The 24,249-nt window shown below is 45.8% G+C and overlaps 1 protein-coding gene across 3 annotated transcripts in view; it reads right to left on the bottom strand.

The window, feature by feature from the left end:
- The window catches only part of ULK4 (unc-51 like kinase 4), a 460,156-nt gene that overhangs the window by 298,534 nt on the left and 137,373 nt on the right, over positions 1–24,249 (bottom strand). For all 3 annotated transcript variants that reach the window (XM_074988237.1, XM_074988236.1, XM_074988238.1), the window contains 3 exons: positions 20,992–21,125; positions 14,080–14,201; positions 13,373–13,429 (listed from right to left, as the gene is read on the bottom strand). In XM_074988237.1, coding sequence (XP_074844338.1) covers positions 13,373–13,429; positions 14,080–14,201; positions 20,992–21,125 — 313 coding nt within the window. The remainder of the gene's footprint in view (positions 1–13,372; positions 13,430–14,079; positions 14,202–20,991; positions 21,126–24,249) is intronic.

Below are 24,249 nucleotides of genomic sequence, written 5' to 3'. Positions count from 1 at the left end.
AGCTCACCCTGCGAGCTGACGTAATTGCAAGGAGGAAGGTTGTATTTATCGTAAGGAGATGTAGGGGAAACGTGGCTAATGGTTCAAAAGGCGGACCCGTGAGCGTGCTGAGCACCAAGTCCAGGTTCCACGATGGTGGAAGCAGTTTCCGAGGGGGGGTACAGGTTTACCAACCCCTTCAAGAACCTGGTAACGATAGGATGGGAAAATACCATGGGCCCCTCCTCTGTATGCCGAAAGGCTGATATAGCGGTGAGGTGGACTTTTAGCGAGGATAAGGAAAGTCCGCCCCTCTTGAGGTCCAATAAGTATTCAAGTATTATTGGTATAGGAACGTCAAGTAGAGCTAACTGCTTGGCGGAACACCAGACTGTGAATCGAGTCCATTTCTGCTTATAAGTCTTCCTGGTGGAGGTCCTTTGGCTACTTTCCAGGACTTATTGTAATCCCTCTGTGCATGTATTTTCTAAGGAGCTGAGCCATGGATTAGCCATGCTTGTAGGCACAGACTCTGAGGGTTCGGGTGCACTATGGACACCTGGGCCTGCGTGAGTAGGTCCGGTGCCACCGGCAGAGGGAGCGGTGGGCGGTCCGACATGCGCAGAAGCAAGGGAAACCATTGCTGCCGATCCCACGTTGGGACTACTAGTATCATGCGAGCTCTCTCCCTTCTGGCTTTCTGCAAGACCTTGTGGATAAGCGCTGTGGGGGGGAACGCGTAAAGTAGGGGGCCCTTCCATGGAATCATGAATGCGTCCCCCAGGGACCCCCGCCCCACTCCTGCCCTGGAGCAGGACTGGGGACACTTCTTGTTGTGCTGGGTGGCAAACAGATCGATCTGGGGAAACCCCCATGTATGAAAGATCGGTCGTAGCCGATCGGAGCGGATCTGCCATTCGTGCATGAGTGCAAAGCGCCTGCTCAGCTGATCTGCTTTCACGTTGTGAGCACCCAGCAAGTACGAGGCTTTCAACGTTATGTTGTTGGCGATGCACCAGTTCCACAGTCGGACTACTTCCGCACATAGGGCACGGGATCGGGCTCCTCCTTGATGATTTATGTAAAACATAGTGGAGGTATTGTCTGTATTGATCCCGACTACTTTGCCATATATGTGGTCTCGGAAATCCTTGCAGGTGTTGAACACTGCTCTGAGCTCCAGTATGTTTATGTGCAGTGACTGTTCCGCAGGGGACCATAGCCCTTGCGTCACCTTGTCGCCGATGTGCGCTCCCCATCCTATGTGGGAGGTGTTGGTAGTAAGAAAAATAGAAATTCGTGGTTGGTCAAAGGGCACCCCTCCTAGCAAGTTCTTGAGGTTTACCCACCATGCCAGGGATCTGCGCACCTCTGTCGTGGGCAACACCACCCTGTGAACAGTGTGGGATGCCGGTTTGTAAACGCTCACCAGCTAATGCTGCAGGCTTCACATGTGCAATCTGGCGTTCTGTACCACAAATGTTGCTGCCGCCATATGGCTCAGCAGCTGTAAGCACGTTAAGACCGGCACCGTGGGGCTGTGTGTAATGACTTGCACCAGCGAACTGATGGCGCGAAAGTGGGCGTCGGGTAGGTACACCCTTGCGGTGATAGAGTTTATGCGTGCCCCTATGAACTCTATGTCCTGTGTGGGGTCGGTCTTTGACTTAGCGAGGTTGATGACTAGGCCCAACGAAGAAAACGTGTCTGCTGTGACACATATCATGCGTAGGACCTCTGCCTTCGAGGCCCCTTTCAATAGACAGTCGTCCAGGTATGGAAATATGAATACCCCCTGTCTGTGCAGGTAGGCTGACACCACCCCCAAGGTTTTGGTAAAGACTCTGGGGGCCGAGGAGAGGCCGAACAGAAGAACCCTGTACTGGAAGTGTTCCTTGCCAACTATGAAGCGGAGGAAGCGCCTGTGTGCCAGGTGGATCGTTATATGAAAGTAAGCATCTTGTAAGTTGAGGGCTGCAAACCAATCTCCATCGTCCAGTGCCGTGAGTATGGAGGCGACTGTAATCATCCGAAAACGTTGCTTGCGCAAGTAGCGGCTGAGGCCTCGAAGATCTAAGATGGGCCTCCAGCCTCCTGTTTTCTTCTCTGTGAGGAAGTGGCGTGAATAAAACCCTTGTCTTTCCACCGCCCCTATGAACATAAGGTGTTCCACCTCCTGTTTGAGCCTCGCCTCGTGGGTAGCGTCCCAGAGGTGGGGCCTGGAGGGAGGCTTCATTGGTGGGAGCGACTGGAAGGGGATCATGTAACCCATGGCTCTGATCTCCAGCACCCATTTGTCTGCGGTGACCTTTTGCCATTGGGAGTGAAACGGTCTGAGGCGATGATGGAACACGAGATGAGAGTGGCATTGCGCGATGGTTGTGATAGTGCAGCCCTCGACATGCCTGTCAAACTTGTTGCCTTTGGGCCCGTCCCAAGGGTGTACGGCTTTGTTGGGAATGTCGCCTGGGAGTTCTGTACTGTTGCTGCTGTTGATGTCGCCCTTGGTCGTAGCCCCATTGATACTGTGCCCGCTGTGGTTGGTACGGGTAGCGTCTTTGCTGAGGGTAATTTTTTTCCTTCCTATATGGAGGGGTATAAATACCCAGGGTTCTAAGTGTAGCTCTCGAGTCCTTACTGGAGTAGAGGATCGAGTCGGTTGAGTCTGCAAACAACTTTTGCGTGTCAAAGGGAAGATCCACGATCTTCGCCTGTAGATCCCTCGGGATGCCCGATTAATGGAGACAGGATTCTCTATGCATGACCACTGCTGTAGCTGTTGAGTGTGCCACCGAATCTGCCACATCCAGGGCGATCTGGACTCCCGTCCTCGAAGCTGCGTAGCCCTCTTGAACAATTGCATTTAACAACGGCCTCTTATCTTCCGGAAGTGAATCCATGAGAGAAGTAAGCCTGGAGTAATTATCAAAGTTATGGTTCGCTAGGTGTGCCACAGAATTTGCCACTCTCAACAGCAGGGTGGAAGAGGAATATACCTTCCTGCCGAACAGCTCTAGCTTCTTGGCATCTTTGTCCGATACCCCCGATTTGTACTGAGAAGTCTTTGACCTCTGCTGGGACGATTCGACCACCAATGAGTTCGGTTGTGGGTGACTGAAGAGGAACTCCATGCCCTTTGCCGGGACGAAGTACTTCTTATCCACTCTCTTGTTCATAGGCGGAACAGAGGCCGGAGTCTGCCATATGGTAGTGGCCGACTCCTTAATGGCTTCGTCCAGCGGGATAGCAATTTTGGATGAAGCTGGGGGTCTCAAATTTTTCAGGAGTTTGTGATGTTTCTCCTGCACTTCTGCTGTTTGAATGCCTTGCGTGAAAGCCACCCTTTCAAACAGCTCCTGAAACTCTTTAAGGTCATCCGGGGGAGCGACATCCCCGGGGGCCATGGCCTCATCTGGGGAGGATGAGGAGGAACCACTAGGGTAAACCTCCCTCGAACTCTCAGGTTCCTGCGGCCGATGGTACACCTGCTCACTGGAGGATTGCGAAGGAAAGTCTCGGGGTTCTAAAATTAACTCCCCTTGAGATAACTGAGTTTCCATCCCAGAACGGGAGTGTCCACGGGGGTATTGGACGGCCCGGGGGGACCTGCCCCTGGGCGTAGGCCTGGGGTGTCTGTGTCCAGCATGATAAGAACAACCATGGCAGCACGGGCACGGGTCCGGGGACGGAGACCTAGACCACTCTCGGGCTGTGTACCCCCGATGTCTGGGAGAGCGAGACCTCCGTGATGACACAGATAGCGGTGACACTGGTTTGTGATAGTACTCCAGTGGATCCAATCCCAGAAAGGGTGAAGGTGGTCCAAGCCATGGTGACATTGGTTGGAGGAACAGAGAAGGAGGTTCTGGATTGGCTGGTGGAGACCCAGGCCTTCTGGGCAGTGTGTGTAGCCCAGCGGGGAGGGCTTGTTGTTAGCAGCAGCGCAGCCCTGTCCGGAGAAGGGCTGCAGTGCCGGGCTTTTGCTTTTGCCTCTCCCCTCCCCTGCGGGGCTGGCACCGCCCCCTCCCGCGCCAGGGATCTCGGCCCTGCTGTCAGCGCTGCGCTCGGCCCGCTCAGCCGCGGTGCTGCGCGGATAACGTCCTCCGGTGCCTGAAGGCTCCATGCCTGTTGGCCCTGCACCGTTGGTGCCGCGGGGGTCGGTGACGCCTGTGGTGGTGACGCCGGTTCCGGTGCTTGCCTGGCCGACGCTCTAGGCGCCGCGCGTGCTGGCTGTTTCGTAATCGGAGGCTCAGCCTCTGCCACGCGCGCTGCCACGGTGCCGCTTGCCTGAGTATGCGGCTGGGGGCTGTGTGCTCCGCCCGTCCCGCTTGCTGAAACCGCCGGCAGGGATCGAGCTGGGGAGAGCTTCCTCCGTTTTTGCACTGAGGGGGTCAGAGAAGCTGCCTTCCTCTTGTGGAACCCCGAGGGCCCTTCTGATTGCCTCTCCGGCACGTCTGGCTGGAGGGCCTTATGAAACAAGAGCATTTTAAGACGCATTTCTCTGTCTTTCCTGGCCCTGGCTGTGAGCTTAGCACAGTGGGAACACTTCTGGGTAACGTGTGATTCCCCCAGGCATTGGATGCACTCACTACGCCCATCGGAGGCTGGCATAGCTTCACGGCAGGACTCACACTTTTTAAAGCCTGAAGCCGATGGCGGTTGAGAAGGAACTGGCGGGGACCGGATCGCGCACGTGGCCGGGGATGTGTAAGGGAGTGGCGCGCGCCAGCGCATGCGCGATCCAGGAGAAACTGCTGGAAGATTTCCGATCTGCGGCGCCGGGCGAGCCCGACACCTATTGTGGAGCACCCACGGGGACACTTGATGAAGAACTTTAATTACAAATTGAGCAGGTGCAGAATAATCAGAGAATGGACATTTGGACATTTGAAAGCAAGGTTCAGATGTTTATAGACCCATTCGGATGTTTCTGAAGCATTTGTCCCCACCATTATTACAGTGTGTGCTATTTTGCACAACACATGTGAATCAAGGCAGGAGAGTTTCCCATCTCTATGGTATTCTGAAACAGAGGCAACAGGCAGGGCTTACTTGCAGCCATCTAAACTGTCATCCACCAGTACCCACACTCAGGCTTCAGCAATAAGGAATGCTCTGAAAAACAGCTTTATTAATGATCTCTAATGCACAAGGTACCAATGTATGTCTCTGTTATAATCCCAATAAATCAACCATGCCGTAATGAATGAATGCTCTCTTTTGGTGGGACAAGGGAGTTTCACTGCACCACTCATCTCCACCCAGTTCCCTCAGCCATGTGTCTGCTTAGGACAAAGGAGTTTCACTGCCCAGCTGTGATTCAGCAGCACTCACCCTCCCCCACAGTGCACGGTTCCCTGAGCCCTGCTTCTGCTGCAGACTAGGAAGTATCAGTGGGCAGCTGTGCCTTCACCTGCACCCACCCTACCCCCACCCGCCTGTTTTGATTTGTGTTCCCCCTCCCCACTCCTGCAGGACAAGAAATCACACCGAGCTCAAAGGAATGATTTTATTTTGGGGATAGGAGATGTATAAATGGCCAGGAAAAGACGACTTCTCAAGGGTGTTTGAAGAGGCTTTTGCAATGGCCTTTGGGGTTGGAGCGGCAGGGTAGCCTTGCCCTTCCTCCCCCCATGTGCAGACTCCAATGACGGGATGGGTGATCTCCCCTCAGGGGACTCGTTGCAGGGAACACAACAATGGGGGAGTGGGCACCCTCTCCTCTGGGGACTCTGGCCCAGTGGGTATCAGCTGATGCCCTTCTGGTTTGGGAGTCCCTGTGTAACTCAAGCAGGGAACGCAGAATCTCCATCTGCTGAGTAACAGTCATTACAAGCTTTGCAGTGACCTTGGGCTGCTTTGCTGCGACCTCAGTATGCTTTGCCGTGGCCTCATTCATTTTGGACAACTGCTGCTGCAGCTCAAGCATTCTCTCGTTGAATTTTACTTGGCTAAGACGCCACTCAGCTGTATTTTGATGCCACTGAGCAGTGTCCTTTGTCAAGTTCTTACACTCTGCATGAGTGTCTTGCATGTGCTGCATGATCATATCTTGTTTTACTTTCCTGCATCTACTGGGTTTTTTTCTGTAACGCTGGGCGCTGGGTCTGGAAAATGAAGGTCAAAATTAAGACACAATTGACGTAATGTGCTTTGAAGCGCAATGAATGGGTCTTTCTGCAGACTATCACTGAAAGTATACTTTTGAAGGACACTTGGGTTATTAAGAATGGGACTAAGTGTGCATTTCACAATACCTCATTTGCTGTCACTTCTCCAGCACATTGCTTTGTGGACATGGTAAGTTATTAGTAATTGTCCTATTTTGATGGGAATGGAAAGGTCTGCAAAGCAGGGGCAGCTGCCAGGTGTCCTGTGGCAGTGACAAAAGGACAGCTTTGTGGGGCTTTGATGCACAATAAAAATGTAAAGAAAAAAGTATCCAAAGAAAGGCTGGATGTAAAGGGACATGGGAGAGGAAAAGCACAGCACAGGAATCCCCCGTTTGCCAGAGAGAGATTCTTCAGAAATGAAAACAAGTGGTGCTTGGTAAGGGACATGGGAAATGGAACGCCCAGCAAATCCCAGCAGCAGCATGGTGCACTGGCGGGGGAGGCACGAAAAATGAAAATAAATGATGGTTGGAAAGGAACATGGAGGAGGGAACCTCCCCAGCCTGCAAACTGCATTGTGGGCTTGGGAACAGAGGATCCGCTGGCTGCTGCAGGCCAACGTAAAGAGACAGAAAGTACGTTAAAAAAGAAATAGATGCGAATTCCCATATGTGCGAATTCCCAGGTTGCTAAAGAAGACATCTCCCATCTGAAAGTAACAATATGGAAAAAGAACAGCTACTCCTGCCGCGTGACCAAAAGTCTGGAAAATTTGTTAAAATGCTGTGTGATGCCATGACACCAGATGGCTATTGGTTGCCTGGCATGGCAAGGTGTGATACCGTGGAAGCCACAACAAATTAGGCCCACCCAAGAATCTCATGCAAAAAATACAGGAGTGTCTGGATGAGGCCTTGGAGGAGATCTCCAAAAAGGAGGAGTACTCCATCCCGAGAAACTTTAATATGCTGCTCTGAGGAGCACAGCTAGGAAACCTGTTTCTGTGCAAAACCCTATAGGTATATCCACCCCCAACCCACTTCTAGCATAAAACTCACCTGAACCACTTGCTCCAGAGGACTCAGGGACTGGCATGGAGGGGTCCAGTTCCAGGTCTATGGTGAAGAGCTCAGGGCTGTCTGGAACAATTTCTTCTGTCTCCTGCTCATTGCTCCTTTCCACCTCTTTATTGTCCTCTTCTTCCAGTCCACACAGCTCCTCCATGTTCAACCTGCAGTCCATACCAGAGCCTCCACAAGTATCATAATTCAGTTCAGGATCCGTGGTGGGGTCATTCCCCATAAGCATGTCGAGGTGTTGATAATAGCAGCAGGTCCATGGAGCCTCCCCGACTGCTGGTTGGCTTCCCAGACTTTTTGATAGGCCTGTTGGAGTTCTTTCACCTTCACCTGGCACTGCATAGTATCCCGGGAGTAACCTCAGGCTGCCATCTTGCATGCCATCTCATCATAGATGGCTGCATTTCTCTTGGCCACACAAATTCTCTTTGCCACCAATCGTTCTCCCCTAATGGCGATGAGATCCAGAATTTCCTGGTGGGTCTAAGCTGGGGCTCTCATTGCAGTAACCCAATGGGCAAAGAAAGGGATTTTTTCATAATGGATGCCCTTTTTATTTGCAGGGCTGGGCTGCTAAATTTCAATTCAAATGTTCATTCAAATTCAATCCAAACTTTGTGGACTTACTTTGACCTCCTTCCTGCACACCTGACAGTAGCGCACAATGAAGCAGCCATACTTGGAGGGTTACCACATAGCTTTGTGGGATACATACAGGACACTTCTGGAAGCTAACAAATTCAAATTAAGGACATGGTGCTTCCACACTAGCCTCAATTCGAGATTTTAAAATTAGAGATAGACGCTATAACTGTCCTGTAATATTGATATTCTGTAATTGGCATTATGGCTCAATAAATCAAGTTTGCAGTATTACGTGTGAAGACAGTCACATTTTAATAACGAGCTAAAGACTTGAAATTTGAATTTATCAGCCTAAGAGATTATGGAAGAGAAGATATAGGTGAGGTGGGAGCTGGGTAGGAGGCTGGACATCTGCAGTACATCTGTCAACCACAACTCCCTTGGCCAAAATGAGCCACCAGAGTGTGTGTGAGCATCCCTCTGGGAATCAGCACAAATGGCGGAAAGGCATACAGGCATCTTCTGCTGAAGGAAGAAAGCATTTGCTAATGAACCTGGACTCAAACCTCCTCTAGAACAAGAGTTTTAACATTTTGCAATAGCTCTGGAGGCAGACAAATCTATTGTAGGGAATCCCCACCAATTGAATATCAGTTCTGTACTCCATCTGTGCAAGGCCCATTTGTAGCCAGTCACAGACTGCTTGCTCAGGACGCATGCTAAGTTGTTGCTGATTCCTGATATTGCCCCACCTTGGTGATACCAATTTCAGAACTTGAGTTCCAGACAGAAATGCAAAGAGCAGGTGCCCTCTTCTTTATGTAGTGCATGACTATCATGTTGTGGGTGAAAACCTATACCACAGGAATTTCAGAGAACATGAATGTATTGGGCACCAATACCTTTACCTTTACCTTTCTGCCCTTCATGGGTCAAGCAGGGGCACGTGGGCAGTCAAACACCACTATTCAAAATAACTCAGTCTTGCAGGTACAAAGCAAATGTGCACCTATAGTGGAATCCACACTGACACGTACTCATACAACATCTGTTACTTGGGAGGAATATTGGGGTCTAATATGTCAATTTTCTATTTTAAAAGGTAGTTTATCATTATTTTTGCTTGTTCATTTGAAGACGCCTATTACTTTTTATCATTTTTAGACAGGGAGAGTATGATGTGATGCTGTCAAAAATGAATGTGTGTAAAGGGTTAAACCCACCCAGAGTGGGTTCTCTCTTGGAAAGAAGCCAGGTGAACCAGTGAGCAGAGAAGGTGATCTTTTGAATGGAAGCAGTTACTTCCTGAGTATGTTTTTCTTGTGTGTGGCTGGACAACAGAGACAGATGTTTTAAGCCTGAGCAGGGCTTAAGGAATTCAGTATCTATCCAGGGCACAAGCAGACCTGGGCATACATTTATGGAAATAGAAAGGAAACATTTAGTCAAATGCGATAGGTTGTTTCTTTTTGGATTTGGTGCGAGCCTTTGTAGGTTGGATGATGTTACCCCTCCTGTCCTTGGAAGCTGTAACTTTTAAACTGAATATCATGGAAGCAATTCTCTCTTCTTTAACCTACTTTTTTAGTTGCTCTGTAACATCTAGCAACCAACTATGCTTTACCATATAAATCTTTTGTTTTGCTAATAAATCACCTTTTATTTTTAAGGCAATGATTTGATTCTTGTGTCCTAGAGCAGGGTCTGCGTATATACATGTCTAAGACTAAAAGGTCAGCTATCAGACTGCAGCTTCATTTGCTCCTCTGTTTTCAATCTCCCCCCTAAGGGAGGGTTAAGAGTGTGGGGTTACCTCCCCTCAGATTCAACACTCTGGTCAATTTAGTCTCATTCATCTGGATCTGCCCTCAGACACTGGCCAGAAACTTGGTGAAGAGAGGTTGGTCACAGGTGTACCTTCTTGTATAACTCACTTCCTGTTCCTCAAATATCTCCTTTTGCAGATGAAGAGCTCTAGAGACAGCCTGGAAGTGACTGCCTTCTTTTCTCCTAGTGAGAAACAGAGGCATTTCAGAATTGCTAGCCAGTTATTTGTTGCAGGAAATTTGATTAATCCAACCAATAGAACTCTTATCAACCATGTTTAAGGTTCAAAGACCACCAAGAAGTTGAGTTACTTTGCTTTCCTTGATAATGCATCATGATTTGTGGCTGTACATGTAAACATAGACTATCTTTAAAAATGCCACTGAAACCCTGCTGAAGCACAAATTCCATGTCCAGTAGAAAATCAGTTGAGAAGTCTTCATTGTCGTTACAAGAGGTCAAACCCAGGCTGATGTTGAGTGGGGTATGATAAGAAAATTATTTACCACTTTGGCTATGTCTACACTATGAGATAATATCTATTTCAAGTCATTGAGCCCAATTTTACCAAGTGCCTGTCTTCACTGTAAATTCCAATAACTCAATTTATGGTGCACTAAAATCAACACATCATCGATATCATAGTAACCCGATGGATGTAGCATTCAGTTTGAATTTAAAATTCTGAATGAAGGCTAGTGAGGAAGCGCCACATCTTTAAAACGAACTCATTAGCCTCCAGACATGTCCCGTATATGCCTCACAGTTCTACACTCTGGACTCTTCCATCTCCATTGCTCTCAGGTGCAGAGGAATTAGGTAAGAGGAAGCCTGTTTTAATTCAGCACCTGGAAGCCCATGGCTGCAGGGTTGTGAGAGCCTGAAAAATCTTCTTTTATTTCTTTCTTTGCCATTAGCATGGCTGTGGGGTCTGTGGTTCTGTGTCTACCTCTGCTAGCTGTCTTTTTCTCTGTGCTGCCTGGCACCAGCCGCTGGACCGCCCCCTGTCCCCCCGCAGCACGTCAGCTAGTCTGTGGGTGGGGGTCGTGCTTGAACAAGAAACTTCTTTCCAGCTGTTTACATGTTGTCCTACCCTTCACATTCCCTCCCTTCCGTCCTCGAGGGGTGCCACGCATTCTGGAACTTTCCCTTATCCACATCACATGGCAGCTAGTCTGTGGGTGGGAGTCATGCCTGTATGAGAAGCTTCCTTTCAGCTGCTTACATTTTGCCCCGACCCCCACATCCCCTCCTTCTCCTCCCGGAAGCACCACACAGTCTCGAACTTTCTCACATCCAGCTGCATCATGTGGCTTGACCCCAAACCAATAAAAGGATGTGTTGCACAAGGTGCCAGGCAGTTTGTATGTGGTGAGGGTCCTGGAGCCAGCAGGGGGAAGTCTCCCTTAGTGGCTAGGATAATTGGGCGGCCGGCTGTTATTCATGGGTCATTTAGCCACCCAGAGGAAGTTTCCCTTGGCGGACACAGTTCGGTCAACAAAAGAAAATACTTTGTCACTAGAGTGGGTGTCCTCTCAGAGCAAAATTTGTGTATGGGCTTTATCCAAAGGCATGGGGCTGGCTACAGTCGGAGGTCTTTTAGCCACTCAGAGGAAGTCTCCCTGGGCAGTCACAATTTATAGGGGCTGGCTATAGTTGGGGGTCTTTTATCCATCTGGGGGAAGTCTCCATGGGCGGTCATGATTTTCATGGCTGGCTATAATCGTGGGCTTTTTCCAAAGGCCACTGAAGCCAATGTAGCAACTCTACAATTACCAGTTCTCAAAGGGAGGCTTACAACAACTTAACAAGCCATAACTGATTTTATGATTAAGTTGCATTTTCAGCGTTGTGCTCATGTCTACTAGTTACACATGCATGTTCAGGTTTTGCAGTGGTTGCAAGGTTGGGTATTGACTGGGTCCCCACCCCAGAATTCCATGCAGACGCTCACAGAAGTGGCATGTTTGTGGAGAGGACCCAGAACAGCCATTTGTTTCCTTTGCCTTCTGGTATGCCTGCCTGAGCTCCTTTAATTTCACATGGCATTGCTGGGCATCCCCTGAGGTACCATTTTCCCACCATTCCCTTTGAGATCTTAGCATAGATGTTTGCATTTCTTTTGCTGCTTCATATTTCTGCAGCTTCGTTCCCCCACACAGCTATATAGTCTTGGATCTCCTGCACACTCCATGCTGGAGCTTGTCTGCGACCGGGGAATTCATGGACAGATGTGCTGCTCACATGTGATGCCTACTCCACTTACCATGCTGGTCAGACAGGAAATGAAATTCAAACTTTCCTGGGCTATTTTCTGTACAACTGGAGAACAGTGATGCTACAAGTGGTGGGCAGAGTGGTCACTTTTGGGTACTGTGCAACACCTCCAAGGGGCCAAGAATATCAAATGTCACAATGCTTCAGTTGCACTAAATTAAAATCAACCATGCAAGGTCAAATTTCGCATTACTCATGAAAAGCAGGAATACCAAAGTCAACCCTAAGAGCCCTTGAAGTTGGTGGAATGGACCCTGTAGTATGAACTGATTGCTTAGAAAATCTACCAAAGTCAGCTAAATTCTACCTAATCTTGTTAGAACAGGACTAAATGGTTATTATCTGTCAGAAATTTGGGAACTAAGTGAAATCATTTTTGAAAGGAAGATATTAGTTCTTTTCCAAACACAACACCTGGCCACTTCACAAAACCAAAAAGTACAAACACCACTAACTGGCCAACTTATTAGCTGTATTAGGGAAGCAAAAGAGCTTGGAAGGTGAACTAAAATAGAGCTCTCTAGTCCACACTTGAGGTAGGATGGCAGGACTGTCTGAGGAAGCTTGTAGGACAGCTGCATGAGTGGTACCTGATGGATAAAATAGAGAACTTTGATCTCCCCAAACGTCAATCCAATACCTTTCATAAAAACTAAATTCACTTACAAAAACGTAAAGGGGGGGGGAATCTAACCTGTCTGTAGTGAGAGCTTTTGCAACCTACTGTGTGAATAAATCACTAATTTAAGCACTGATGAAAATGTGTCCTTCAAAATATTTTGTTTGCTCACAAAGTGCAAATTTTAAAATACACTTCTCATTTGACAGTAGGTATTACTTTCATACTAGAAACTTACAGTACAATACAGAAGTACTACCACATTTTAACTACAGTGCTCTGTGGCATTTTTTAAATCCAGGAGAGTTTTTATTGTTAATATCAAAGCTAAAGAACAGATGCTGAACATGATAAATGTGTTCGCTCTCTTGTTTATGTGGCTCAGCATTTCATCAACTAAATACAGGGTAAATGTACTGGCAAGCAGAAGGAAATAAGATAATTCATGTGGGTCATATTTTTAAAGTAGGAAAAGCAGGCATCTTTTTAAATGTAAGACTGAACAGAAACAGGTATTAGAGTTTATCTGCCATAATGCTTAGGAAATTATGCATTTTTCAGAAATAAAACAGTATGTATAGTTACATTACGTGAAACTTTTGAATGACCTTTTTCATTATCTGAATGACCTTCATGACATTTGATCTTGATACATTAAATAATGTTTCCATGGAGAAAGCTGCTATATTAGGTTTTGATATTTTAAAGAAACATATTATTGAACACATATTTTCTACTAAATCAAATTCAATAAAATCAAAATAAGTTATATCAAAAAAGACAATGCCTCTTTTGTTTAGACTAGCCTATCTATATAAAATATAAAATTCATTCCCAGGAGTATACACATTATTTATATACAAAATATTAATACAACTGAACTTGTTACTTACCAGCAAAGTTCCATAGTTAAAAAGAAACTCCTCTGTTACGATCTGGGGACGGAATACCTATTTGAGCAGAATTTTGGCATAAAATAACTAAAAACATGGTAAATGTAGCATATTTTACAGTGTGTTTAAAAAAGCAGAATATTTTATCATTAGAATTTTCTGAACGTAACTTCTCACATAGAGCTCAACTCTATAGTTTGGAAAAAAAGAAAATTGAGAGGTGACATGATCGCAGTTTTCAGGTATCTAAAAGAATGTCAAAGAGCAGGGAGAAAACTTGTTCTTCTGGGCCTCTGAGGATAGAACAAGACACAATGGGCTTAAACTGCAGCAAGGGAGGTTTAGGTTAGACATTACAAAAAAGTTCTTAACTGTCAGGGTAGTCAAACGCCAGAATTAATTGCCTAGGGAGGTTGTGGAATCTCCATCTCTGGAGGTAATTAAGAACAGGTTAGATAAATGTCTATCAGGGATGGTCTAGACAGTACTTGGTCCTGCCATGAGGGAAGGAGGCTGGACTCGATGACCTCTCAAGGTCCCTTCCAGTCCTAGCATTCTATGAGTCTTCATTCTGCCACATAGTTGGAAATCCTGTTGACTTCATGCAAAGACAGAATTTGGCCTACTCCAATTACAGTCAACAAAGTGAATTTAAGAAGCATACTGTGGTTTATGTTCTTTCTGTATTTTTTAAAATTAGCAATCACCTGGGATGTCACAAGATGAAGAACTACAGACATCATTGGAAGGCACGTCTTCAGCTGTTTGGCTTGAGTTGTTGATGGATGTTTACGTCCAGAGACATTAGTTAGGGCACTAAGAATATCACCTGTAATACACAGCAAAGGTGTAAGATCCATCTCAGTGTATCTGAGTACAACTAGTTTAACTAAACACAGGTGCTATTAACATTTTTTTCCAACATAACCTATATGAGGTTTCCCAGGGCTACTCTGAAAAAAATTATTTCTAATTCTTCTTACAAACTGAACTACTTATAGAAGGTTTGATCCTGCAACATGCTCAGCTCTGTAGACTCAATCCAGGAAAGAACTAAACATTTGCTTAACATTAAGCATGTGAACAATCCATCTGATTTCAAATGACTACCCTCAAAACAACAAGCATAAGGCTTGTCAAAACTGAAGTTTTGTCAAGGAAAAGTGCCTTTTGTTGACAAAACTGTGTGAGTGTGAACACTGTAATGCGACATTTATCACAAAAAGCAACCATTTATTTAGACAAAAAACTTGTACCACTATGAGGGACTTTTGTCTTTTTCCCTCCCACTGTTGTCACCAAACATGAAGCATAGATACCTCAAGACATTTTTTCATTGATTATGGCCTCCAGGAAGTGGCCCACAATTCCCAAGCTGCCACTCTGCTCAGGAGTTTGAACTTTGCTGCTGGGCAGAGAGGTAACCAGCTACCCACTGCCCCCTTGCAAGTCCTGTGAAATTTAAATCTCTTTTTCTGCTGCCTGACCAAGTGGGCTGACTCAGCATGCCATGGTCTCATGGCATCTTCCCAGGTGCCCTTGACTGACCATTGCACAAAATGTTCCCCACTTGGGCCACTATGGAGCTGTTTGATATGATAAGTGTATGGAGAGAAGAGTCTCTTCAGTTCCAGCTGTGAATGACCCATAGGAACTGGGATACCATGTGGGGACATTTATCAAGCATTGTGTGAAAAGGGGTATGTGTGGAACACACTGCAGTGCAGAGCAAAGATTAAAGAACTCAGACAAGTCTATCATAAGACCTGTGAAGCAAACCAATGATCCAGTGATTCACCCAAGACTTGCAGTTTCTATAAGAGCTCTATGTAATTCCCAGTGGTGACCTCACCTCTAATGCCAAGAGCTCCCCATATTCTTTGGAAAGCACAGAGTCAATACACAGATGACCTAATCCAGAAGATGGAACTGAAAGTGGCTGCTTGGGAATTGTGGGTCACTTCCTGGAGGCCAGAAATGAGATGAAGAGGACGAGGTGCACAAAGTCCCCCCAGACTTTCAGAGTGTGTCTGGCAGCCAGGAATTCTTCTATATTGCTAATGGACACAGGGCAGTTCGAGCAGCTGCTAGCCAGGGACAAGGAAATATGGGATGAAACACAGGCTGTGGCTTGCAGAGTGCAGGGCCAAGGGCACAGAAAAGTGGGAGTCTGGCTATGTGTCTGGGAGCTGCATGTATCCCTGTGTAGCTAACCCATATGGCTGAGCAGTATGTTGACATTTGCCATGATTTCAATGGACTCCTGCAGAAAGAGGCTATCAAAACTTTTGGAGAGGTATTTGTAAATTTTCTGCTTAAGATTCCATGGCAGTGCTGTTTTGTCCCTCTCCCATTGTCAGACACTACTAGCCTGTAGCGTTCATCAATCATTTGTGCAGGAACCCAAGCAGACATCGGTGGACTGCATAAAAGGCAGGGCTAAAGCCAGAAGTCTCTAGAAGTTGTGCTCTTATTTCCGTGCTTACTGTGAGCAGGGAGAAGTGTGGCATAACTAGACTGTTTGTTCCTATAAAGGGAATTTTCTAGCCCTGGCTGCAAATTTGTATTTTCCATATACACAGGTGCCACCATTCCCTTCCCTCACTGACCCAGAGTAAGGTGTTTGCTGTGGGGAGTTGCTTGCAAGGGTCAGTGGAACAGTAAATGAAAATGTTCAAAAAGGGATCTGTAAGTGAAATATTACAATGTAGATACGGGCCTACCAAATTCACAGTCCATTTTGGTTAATTTCACAGTCATAGGATTTTTTAAATGGTAACTTTCATTATTTCAGCTATTTAAATCCAAAGGTTCATGGTGTTGTAACCGTAGGAGGCCTAAAACAAAAAGAAATTTTTTGGCGGGGGATCACAAGGTTATTATCTGGGGGTTGCAGTACTGCTACCCTTCTGTGCTGCTGTTGGATGTGGCACTGCTTTCACAAGTGGGCAGCTGCAAAGTGGTGGCTGCTAGACAAGAATCCAGCTCTGAAGACAGAGCTACTGTCAGCAGCAGCAGAGAAGTTAAGACAGCATGTTATGGTATTGCCACCCTTACTTCTGCGCTGCTGCCTGCAGATCAGGGCCCTTAGCCAGAAGTCGCCACTTTCTGGCTAGCTAGCTCTGAAAGCAACAGAACATAAGTAAGGGCAACGTGTGTATGATATTACCATTCTTGCTTCCACACTGCTGCTGGTGAGGTGCTGCTTTCAGAGCTGGGTGCATGAACAATATTACAGCCATTGCTCTCCTGTTGCCCAGATCTGAAGGCAGTGCAGAACTAAGGATAGCAATACTGTGACACTCCTGAAATAACCTGTGATCCCCCTGAAACTCTCTCGGGTCAGGACCCCCACTCTGAGAAACACTGGCCTTCTCCATGAAAACTGTATAATATAGGGTAAAAAGCACACAGAAGTCCAGATTTCATGAGAGGGCACCAGATTTCACAGTCTGTGACCCATTTTCCATGGCTGTGAATTTGGTAGGGCTCTAAATACAGGACTTGATATTAACCGAACTCTTTTTGTTCACTGTGTACAATTTTATATAGTTTAAGCACATAGGCATACAAATTATTTCTGTAGGCTGATATTTAAAAAAAACAAAACAAAACTGAACTCTTGCAATGAATGAATTCCTAACTCCACTGAACTGAATGGCAACACCAACAATAATTCCAGCGAAACCAGGATCTCGCTCAGGATTTTGGATTTTCAGGGAGCATGTAATTCTTTTTTTCTGGAATACAGTTCAAGAAAAGAGAAGTGGGTTTAGGAATGCTTAAATTATCCCAAACAATAGGGATTCTTGTGAAGGAAAGGTTAAAAAAAAGAGTTATCATGGGAGAATGAGGGAAGCACAGCTGAGTTGCTCTGAAAAGTGGTCTCAGATACAACTAATCTAGAGAGAAGGATCAAAACTCTCATCATAATGAGGAAGACTGTGGTTCAAGAATGAAGACGTGTACAAGGCTACACTACGCTATGAGAAAAATACACTATGAGAAATACATCTACACTGAAAAAAAATTCAGTTTAAGGCAGTTAGCTCAATGTTACCTTTAGCTCGATTTAGGGAGCACTAATATTGAAATTTCAACATCGTCGTTACCTGCCAGGTATAGCATCAAACTCAAATTCAAAAGTTGGATTAAAGGCCAGTGTGGAAGTGCCATGTCTTAAAATCAAATTTATTAGCCTCTAGAGGTGTTCCATATGTAACCCACAATGCCGCTCACTGCTCCGCTCTGGCTGCTGCTTTCCAGGTGTGCCGGAATTAGGTAAAAGGAAGACAATGAATTTCAAATCGTGACCAAGAAGCCTGTGACCGTGGGATTATGTTTGTACGAGAGCCTAAGAAATGTCTTTCTTTTTTGGCTATTAGAGCTGTAAGCGAATCTACCCATTACAAATAGCCCCTGCATCGAGTTCTTGGTTCTGTCTCTACACATTTTTCTCCCCACTCCCACCCCGCGCTGCGTCGCACCAGCCAGTGCCCCACCACACCACATGACAACAAAGCTGTAGTGGGGGTCATGCTTATACATAAGAAGCTGAGAAACTTCTCAGTGGTTTATATTTTTGCATGACCCCTTCCCTCCCCCACAGGCACCACACAGTTAGGGTCTTTCCCATGCTCAGCCACATCACATGGGACATCCCAACCCAATGAAAGGATGTGCCTGCCATTTGGTGCTGACCATACTGCCAGGCACACCACATCCTAGCTTGCCCACGTTTAGCCTTGCAAGGGCGGGAAAGAATTTGGGGGGCTTGCTGCCACTGGGGAGAAGTCTCTCCTGTGGCTAAGGCAGCTGGGGGGAGTACTTCACCTGGCCTCCCCAGTGAACCCACACCCCTAGCATGGGACCACTGGGGCTTGCTGCCACCGGGGGGGGAAGTCTCCCACAGCAGCTAAGATAGTCGGGGGACTACTTCAGCATTTCAATTGGCTCTGCAGCTGCAAACCCACTACCAAAAATATTTTCGGGGGCTTGCTACCCATTGCAGACACCTGCTAGTTTGATATTTCTGTCCTAAAATATCTTTCCTAACATTTCCTATCTACCCTCTTGCTCTGATCCCCCCCAAAAAAAACACAGGGGGGTGAGCAAGTTGAGATTTCTGTTTTCATTATAAGCTGAGTGTATGACATTTCACTGTCATCACCCGTGTTCGCAACGTCTGGGTAATGAAGAGGGAAGACAAAAACATTGTTTCCTAAACTTTTCTCTCCTCTTTCTTCTAACTCTGAGAATACAGTCAGGGTCCCTGTGTTACTTTCAGGTATCAGGTGCAGTGACAGGAGCAGGGAGGCTCAGTTGATGGCCAGTTGAGAACACAGCCTGTGCACAGAAGCCCTTATAGCGCACCAGAAAGCCAAAGACCTTTCCCCCAGTAACTCTCTTTTTTCAAAAACTTTCCTATCTTCTCTTTCTTCAAGCTTTTCAGACCCCTGTATTTTCAGGCATCAGATGCAATCACGGGAGGGGAGACTCTCAGTGGATGGCCAGGTGAGAATTCAGCTACAGAAGAAAGACATTTCTGTAAATTTTTTTGCCATCTCTGTGGATGTCCTACTTTTCCTTCCTTCCAATGGGGAAAAATAGATGTTGGCTTAACACAGGAGGGGAATGAGGAAAATGCAATGTGGTATGACGATGTCAAAGACCAGTGAGCATACCCAGAATGCTACGCAGCTGAGGGAACTGTGGGATAGGCTCCCACAATGCACTACTGCAACAGTCAGTGTTTGCCAGCTGAGTGCGGCAGCAGTAAGTCGACATTGTAAGGAGCACGTGGGGAAACAGAGTGTGCCAGATTAAAGATTTTGCCAGTCTAGGGAGCTGCTGCAGGGTGAGCTCCTGAGAGGGATTTGAGTGGGGTACTCACCTGATGCCCTACTCCCAGGGGCGCACATAGGTCCATGTTCCCTGCTGCTCTCAGGTATCTCTCCCTGCCATGGGGGTGACAGGGATAAACTTCAGGGAAAGTGGTTTGCATGCTGCCATTTCCCCAGCTGGGTGGAGGGGGAGGGCGAAACAGCAGAGCAGAGAACTGCTTTCTCCTCTGCACCATGGATGTCCCTTGATTAGGGACATCTGGTGTAGGAAAGTTTCAATGTAAAGGAGGCAATGAAAAATGGAAAGCCTGATTCTGCCACCCTTATATGCAGTTTCATACAGTTTAGGGCCAGATGGGAACACAAACTCAACAGACCGATCCTTCTATATAAAACAGGCCATAGAATTCATATTATAGTGAGGCACCTGCTGCACTCAGACAGGGGAAATCTTAGAGCAGCCTTAGAGAGGATGTGAGAACCCCATTCAGTTATGAAGCAGCTCATTGGGAGAGGTACTCAAGAGGTTTGCTGGGGCAGCCCATTTATAAAGGGCTGTTCAGTAGATCAGAAGGGAGTCTCTCTCTATAGGGTTAGGAGAAAGGACTGGCTGCTGAGGAGCACCTGAGATACTGCAGCGCTGGGCAGGATAATGGAGCAATAGATTGGCTCTTGGGTGACCATAGCTAGGCTAGACTGAGGTCCTGAGGCAAGGGCAAGGAAGGTACCAGGGCTACATGGGAAGTGGCACTGGAAAAACAGGCAGCAACACTAAGAGCAGCAGCAGAAAGTGGCTGCCAGATGTGGGGGGGTCTCTGGGCCAGGACAGAGAACAACAGGTGGGCCTGGGTCCAAGTCATTCCCCCTTACTCCTACTTGTCAATGAGGAGAGTGCTTGGTTGCTTGATGGGGTTAGCGTACATGCAGGACTTGAGAGATGATCAAGCATGCTTAGTGAGATTAGAGAGATTAGACTCTTCAACAATTAAGTATTACTATCAAAAAAGTCTCTACTAAATGTGTGTGAACAGTGATTCACCAGAAGCTTATAATTTGGCCAAATGTGGGTGCATTTTCATGAGGCTAGCACAAAGCACACCCTGCCAAACTTGAAGTCCCTGCTCCAAAGCACGGGGGCATCAGAACTCTCTAAAGTAGTTGTGCCAGAATTTAACAGTGCAAAATCATATTTTCCTTATCCATGCTATTAGAGACAAATTCACCCTGAAGCAGAAATCCCAGATCTAAAGTTTCACCCCAAAAGTTTTTAAAATAATCAACTGAATACAGGGTTTTACAATGTACTGCATCAGGCAACCTTAGTATGTGGTGGTACCTGCCCCATCTAGACCATGTATGTTCCCACATAAATCCATACACTCCAACAAATACGTTTACATAATAGATCAATCGCATCTTTTGTAAGTCACCATTGCCATTATACTGTAAGATCTTTAGGACAGGGAATGTGTCTTCAAAAATATGTACACAACACTTCCCATAATGGAGCGTCAGTCCTGATTAGGATCCTTGTGTGCTAGCATGATTCAAATATTAAATAAAACACTTTTTTAAAGGTTCAAATGCAAAATATGATGCGGTAACAATAACTCAGCAATTTGAGTGCCGTAAACACTAAATAAGAGGGAAAATATCATCTTTCCACTTATCATTGTCTTCATTCTTTAAAGAGGTGCTTAAATGTTCTACAAGTGAGGGAGGAAACTAATAAGACAAAAAAAAAATTACTTTTCTTAGCCAGCCAGCTCAATTTACCTAGAACTCCTGGCAGCTCCTGCACAATGTGACAGATGAGAAGGTCCAAGCATTTTGACAGGTATTCATTGCCACTTTGCTGCTCTTTTCCAGGTGTAGTCTTTCTGCTGTCTCTTTCAATGTACATCACCAGTCTACATATAAGCAAGTGAAAAAGATTACCTCTCATGACAAAAAACTTGTATTCTACCTCAAAACAGCCACCGAGTCAAGCATTTCCAGGGGCACAGTTAGAAGCACAATGACATTTGGTGTTGCTTCAGCAACTTGCTGAAAACATTATATTTCTGTCTTGAAAATTAAGTTTCTTTATAAGAACAACAAATCCTTCTGTGGAGAACTACAGATGAACCAAACACAGTTAGCCAAATTAAACTCCAATGTAAGTAGATTTAGGCTGGGTCTACACTTGCGCCCAACTTCAAAGGGGGCATGGTAATCAGGGTGATGGGAGATTACTAATGAAGTGCTGCGGTGAATATGCAGCACTTCGTTAGGCTAATTCTCCTCCAAAGCAACTCCTAAGTGTCAAACTTGGAAGTGTTGGCATGCATGTAGCTGCAGGTACTTCTAAATACCAGCGCAACTTCGAAGTGCCTTTACTCCTCAAAATTTTGGGGAGCAAAGGCACTTCGAAGTAGCACAGGCACTTCAAAGTGCCTGCAGCTACACGCATGCCGATATTTCCAAGTTTGACACTTTGAAGTTGCCACGGGGGAGAATTAGCCTAATGAAGTGCTGCATATTCACCACAGCACTTCATTAGTAATCTTTGATTACCCTGATTACCATGCCCCCTTCGAAGCTGGGGGCAAGTGTAGACAAGCCCTTAGTGTTGACATGATGAACTAATTGAGTCTCAGCAACTGGACAGGAAATTCTAATTTTAATCGTTTTTTTTAATTGTAATGCAAAAAACCCCCTCAATTTATGCAGCAATTTTTCAACTTGTGTATCTAAAAATAGGTTTCAAAATTTATAGTTAAGTACTTAAAAGAAGTGGTGTGATTTTCAGTGATGCCAGAAACTTCACCAGTTAATGACAGAGCACCACTGAAAATTAGGCCACATATACCATTGGGCAAACAAACATTTGAAAAAAAAAAATAGTCACTTTTTCCTGTCTATACAGCCCCTATTTTGAAATATCTGTTTTAAAATAGGTGCTATTCCTCATGGAATGAAGTTTACAAAACTCAAAATGAGCCATCCACGATTTTGAAATTATTTCAAAATAGTGGTTTTGCTGTGTAGACACTTGCAAAGTTATTTCGGAAGAGTGGCTATTATTCCAAAATAACTTGGCTATGTAGACACACCCTAAGGGAGCAACAAACCTAACTTTTGTTAAGTGTTCAGTGATCACTGCAGAGCAGATAGTTTAAGGGAAATTTGGAACTGTAATGGTGTTGGGGTCACCCAGTAAGGAGAATCCATGGCCAGTGGAAGACAGCATGAGGCTACTGTGCTTTGAGCACGCTTCTCATATCAGGGATCTGAATCAAGGCTTTACAGGGCAGACAGTGACACAATCCCTTACTGGTCTGTGTTGGACCCAAGGTACCACAATATTACAGAAACCAAATGTATCCTTGTTTAGGATGTTGAAAGTACTGTAACCATATTTAAACAACTTCTTGTAAAAGCATGTGGTACATTACGGCCTCATCTGCAAAGGCATACAATCCCTTTATCAAATGGGATTATTCACTGGAATAAGAACTGTTCACCTGACAGAAAAGTTTGCAGCATTGCATCCCTAAGCAATGATGAGACTGGGTATTTTGAAATACAACAAACATCTTCATTTTTCTGGTGGCTTATATGGAGGAGGGAGATGTGGGGTGGGGAAGTGAGAGAGAAAAGAAATTGATCCATTCAGCAACCATTTACTTTTTCTCTCCACAGCAGCCTACGTGCAGCAGATCCAGCTACACATGGCAAAGAATACTAGAACACGTTCTAGCTGTTCTTCTTAGCTTCCTGTGTGACTTATTCAATTAGTCAATTTTTCTTAAATGTAACATGTTAAGTATTCAAAAGCCCATCAACTGCAATTTTTATTAGCTGCACATAGTATAGTTTATATTAGACATTTTCAGTTGCCTTGAATAATTAAAACAAAATAACCTATACAAGTTACATAAGTGACTTCTGAGAGAGAATGCTTAATGAAACATTGAGTATGAGTAAAATATGACATGAGAAACCTGAGTATCATATTTTTCTTTAGTTTGAGTGCAAGTTTATAATTCTTTCCACGCTATCTGAACATGATGCTGAGTGAAGTCTGGCATGATAGGTTTGAGATGTTTATTTTTAAGACAGGAATTCTCTGCTGCAAAAGCCATTATAAAAGAAGAGTTTGAGAAGTATGAGATTTGTGTATTTATTCATTTGTGGGAAAGCAAAAGTAAAAATACCTGGAAAACTCCTGATTAGGATCAGTGCTCCTCAGGAACAATGCCGTTTCCGATTTTAAAATTATGTTCTCTCCCACAAAAAAAGACAAAAGTTAACAATTCCTTCTAAAAAGGACCATTTTAATTCTTTAAATTATTTGATGGCACTGATAAGTCAACAGTCTCTGGCCAAATCCACAGAACTACATGGTGGTTGCCAACCAATGGGAGCTGTGGAAATGGCACTTGGGTCATGCCTGTGGGAGGGGACTTTATGCAGCAGTCCCCAGCCACCCTGCCTCTAAGAATTCAAAAGGATATGCTGACCCTTCCTGGGTGCTGTTCCCCACCCCAATCATGTGGACATTTAGCGCAGTTGACCAGAGCGAGCAGGGCATCTTTCTGACAGACATTCTGGCCAAAAACTGGATGTCTGGGCAAACCTACCACAGAATTATTTACTAGGGGGTGCGTCTACACTAGCCAGCTACTTCGAAGTAGCTGGCACAATGTCGAAATAGCAAGCGCCGTGTCTACATGCGCCATTTCGACATTGAAATTGACATTAGGCGGCAAGACATCGAAATCGCTATTCCTATCCGAAGATGGGATTAGCATCCTACTTGAAAGTTCAGTATCAAAGTAGGACGTGTGTAGACGATCTACATCCCGCTACATCAAAATAGCGGGGTCCTCCATGGCAGCCATCAGCTGAGGGGTTGAGAGACGCTCCGTCCAGCCCCTGTGGGGCTCTATGGTTGCCGCGTGCGGCAGCCCTTAGGCCAGGGCTTCTGGCTGGTGCTGCTGCTGCTGCTGGTGGGGAGGGGGGGGTCCATGCTGTGTGCATGGGGTCTGC

Source organism: Carettochelys insculpta, chromosome 2 (assembly GCF_033958435.1).
Source record: "Carettochelys insculpta isolate YL-2023 chromosome 2, ASM3395843v1, whole genome shotgun sequence".
In the NCBI taxonomy this organism is placed as follows: Eukaryota; Metazoa; Chordata; order Testudines; family Carettochelyidae; genus Carettochelys; species Carettochelys insculpta.
Note: the sequence above shows the minus strand (reverse complement) of the source record. Positions and strands in the feature narration are given on the sequence as shown.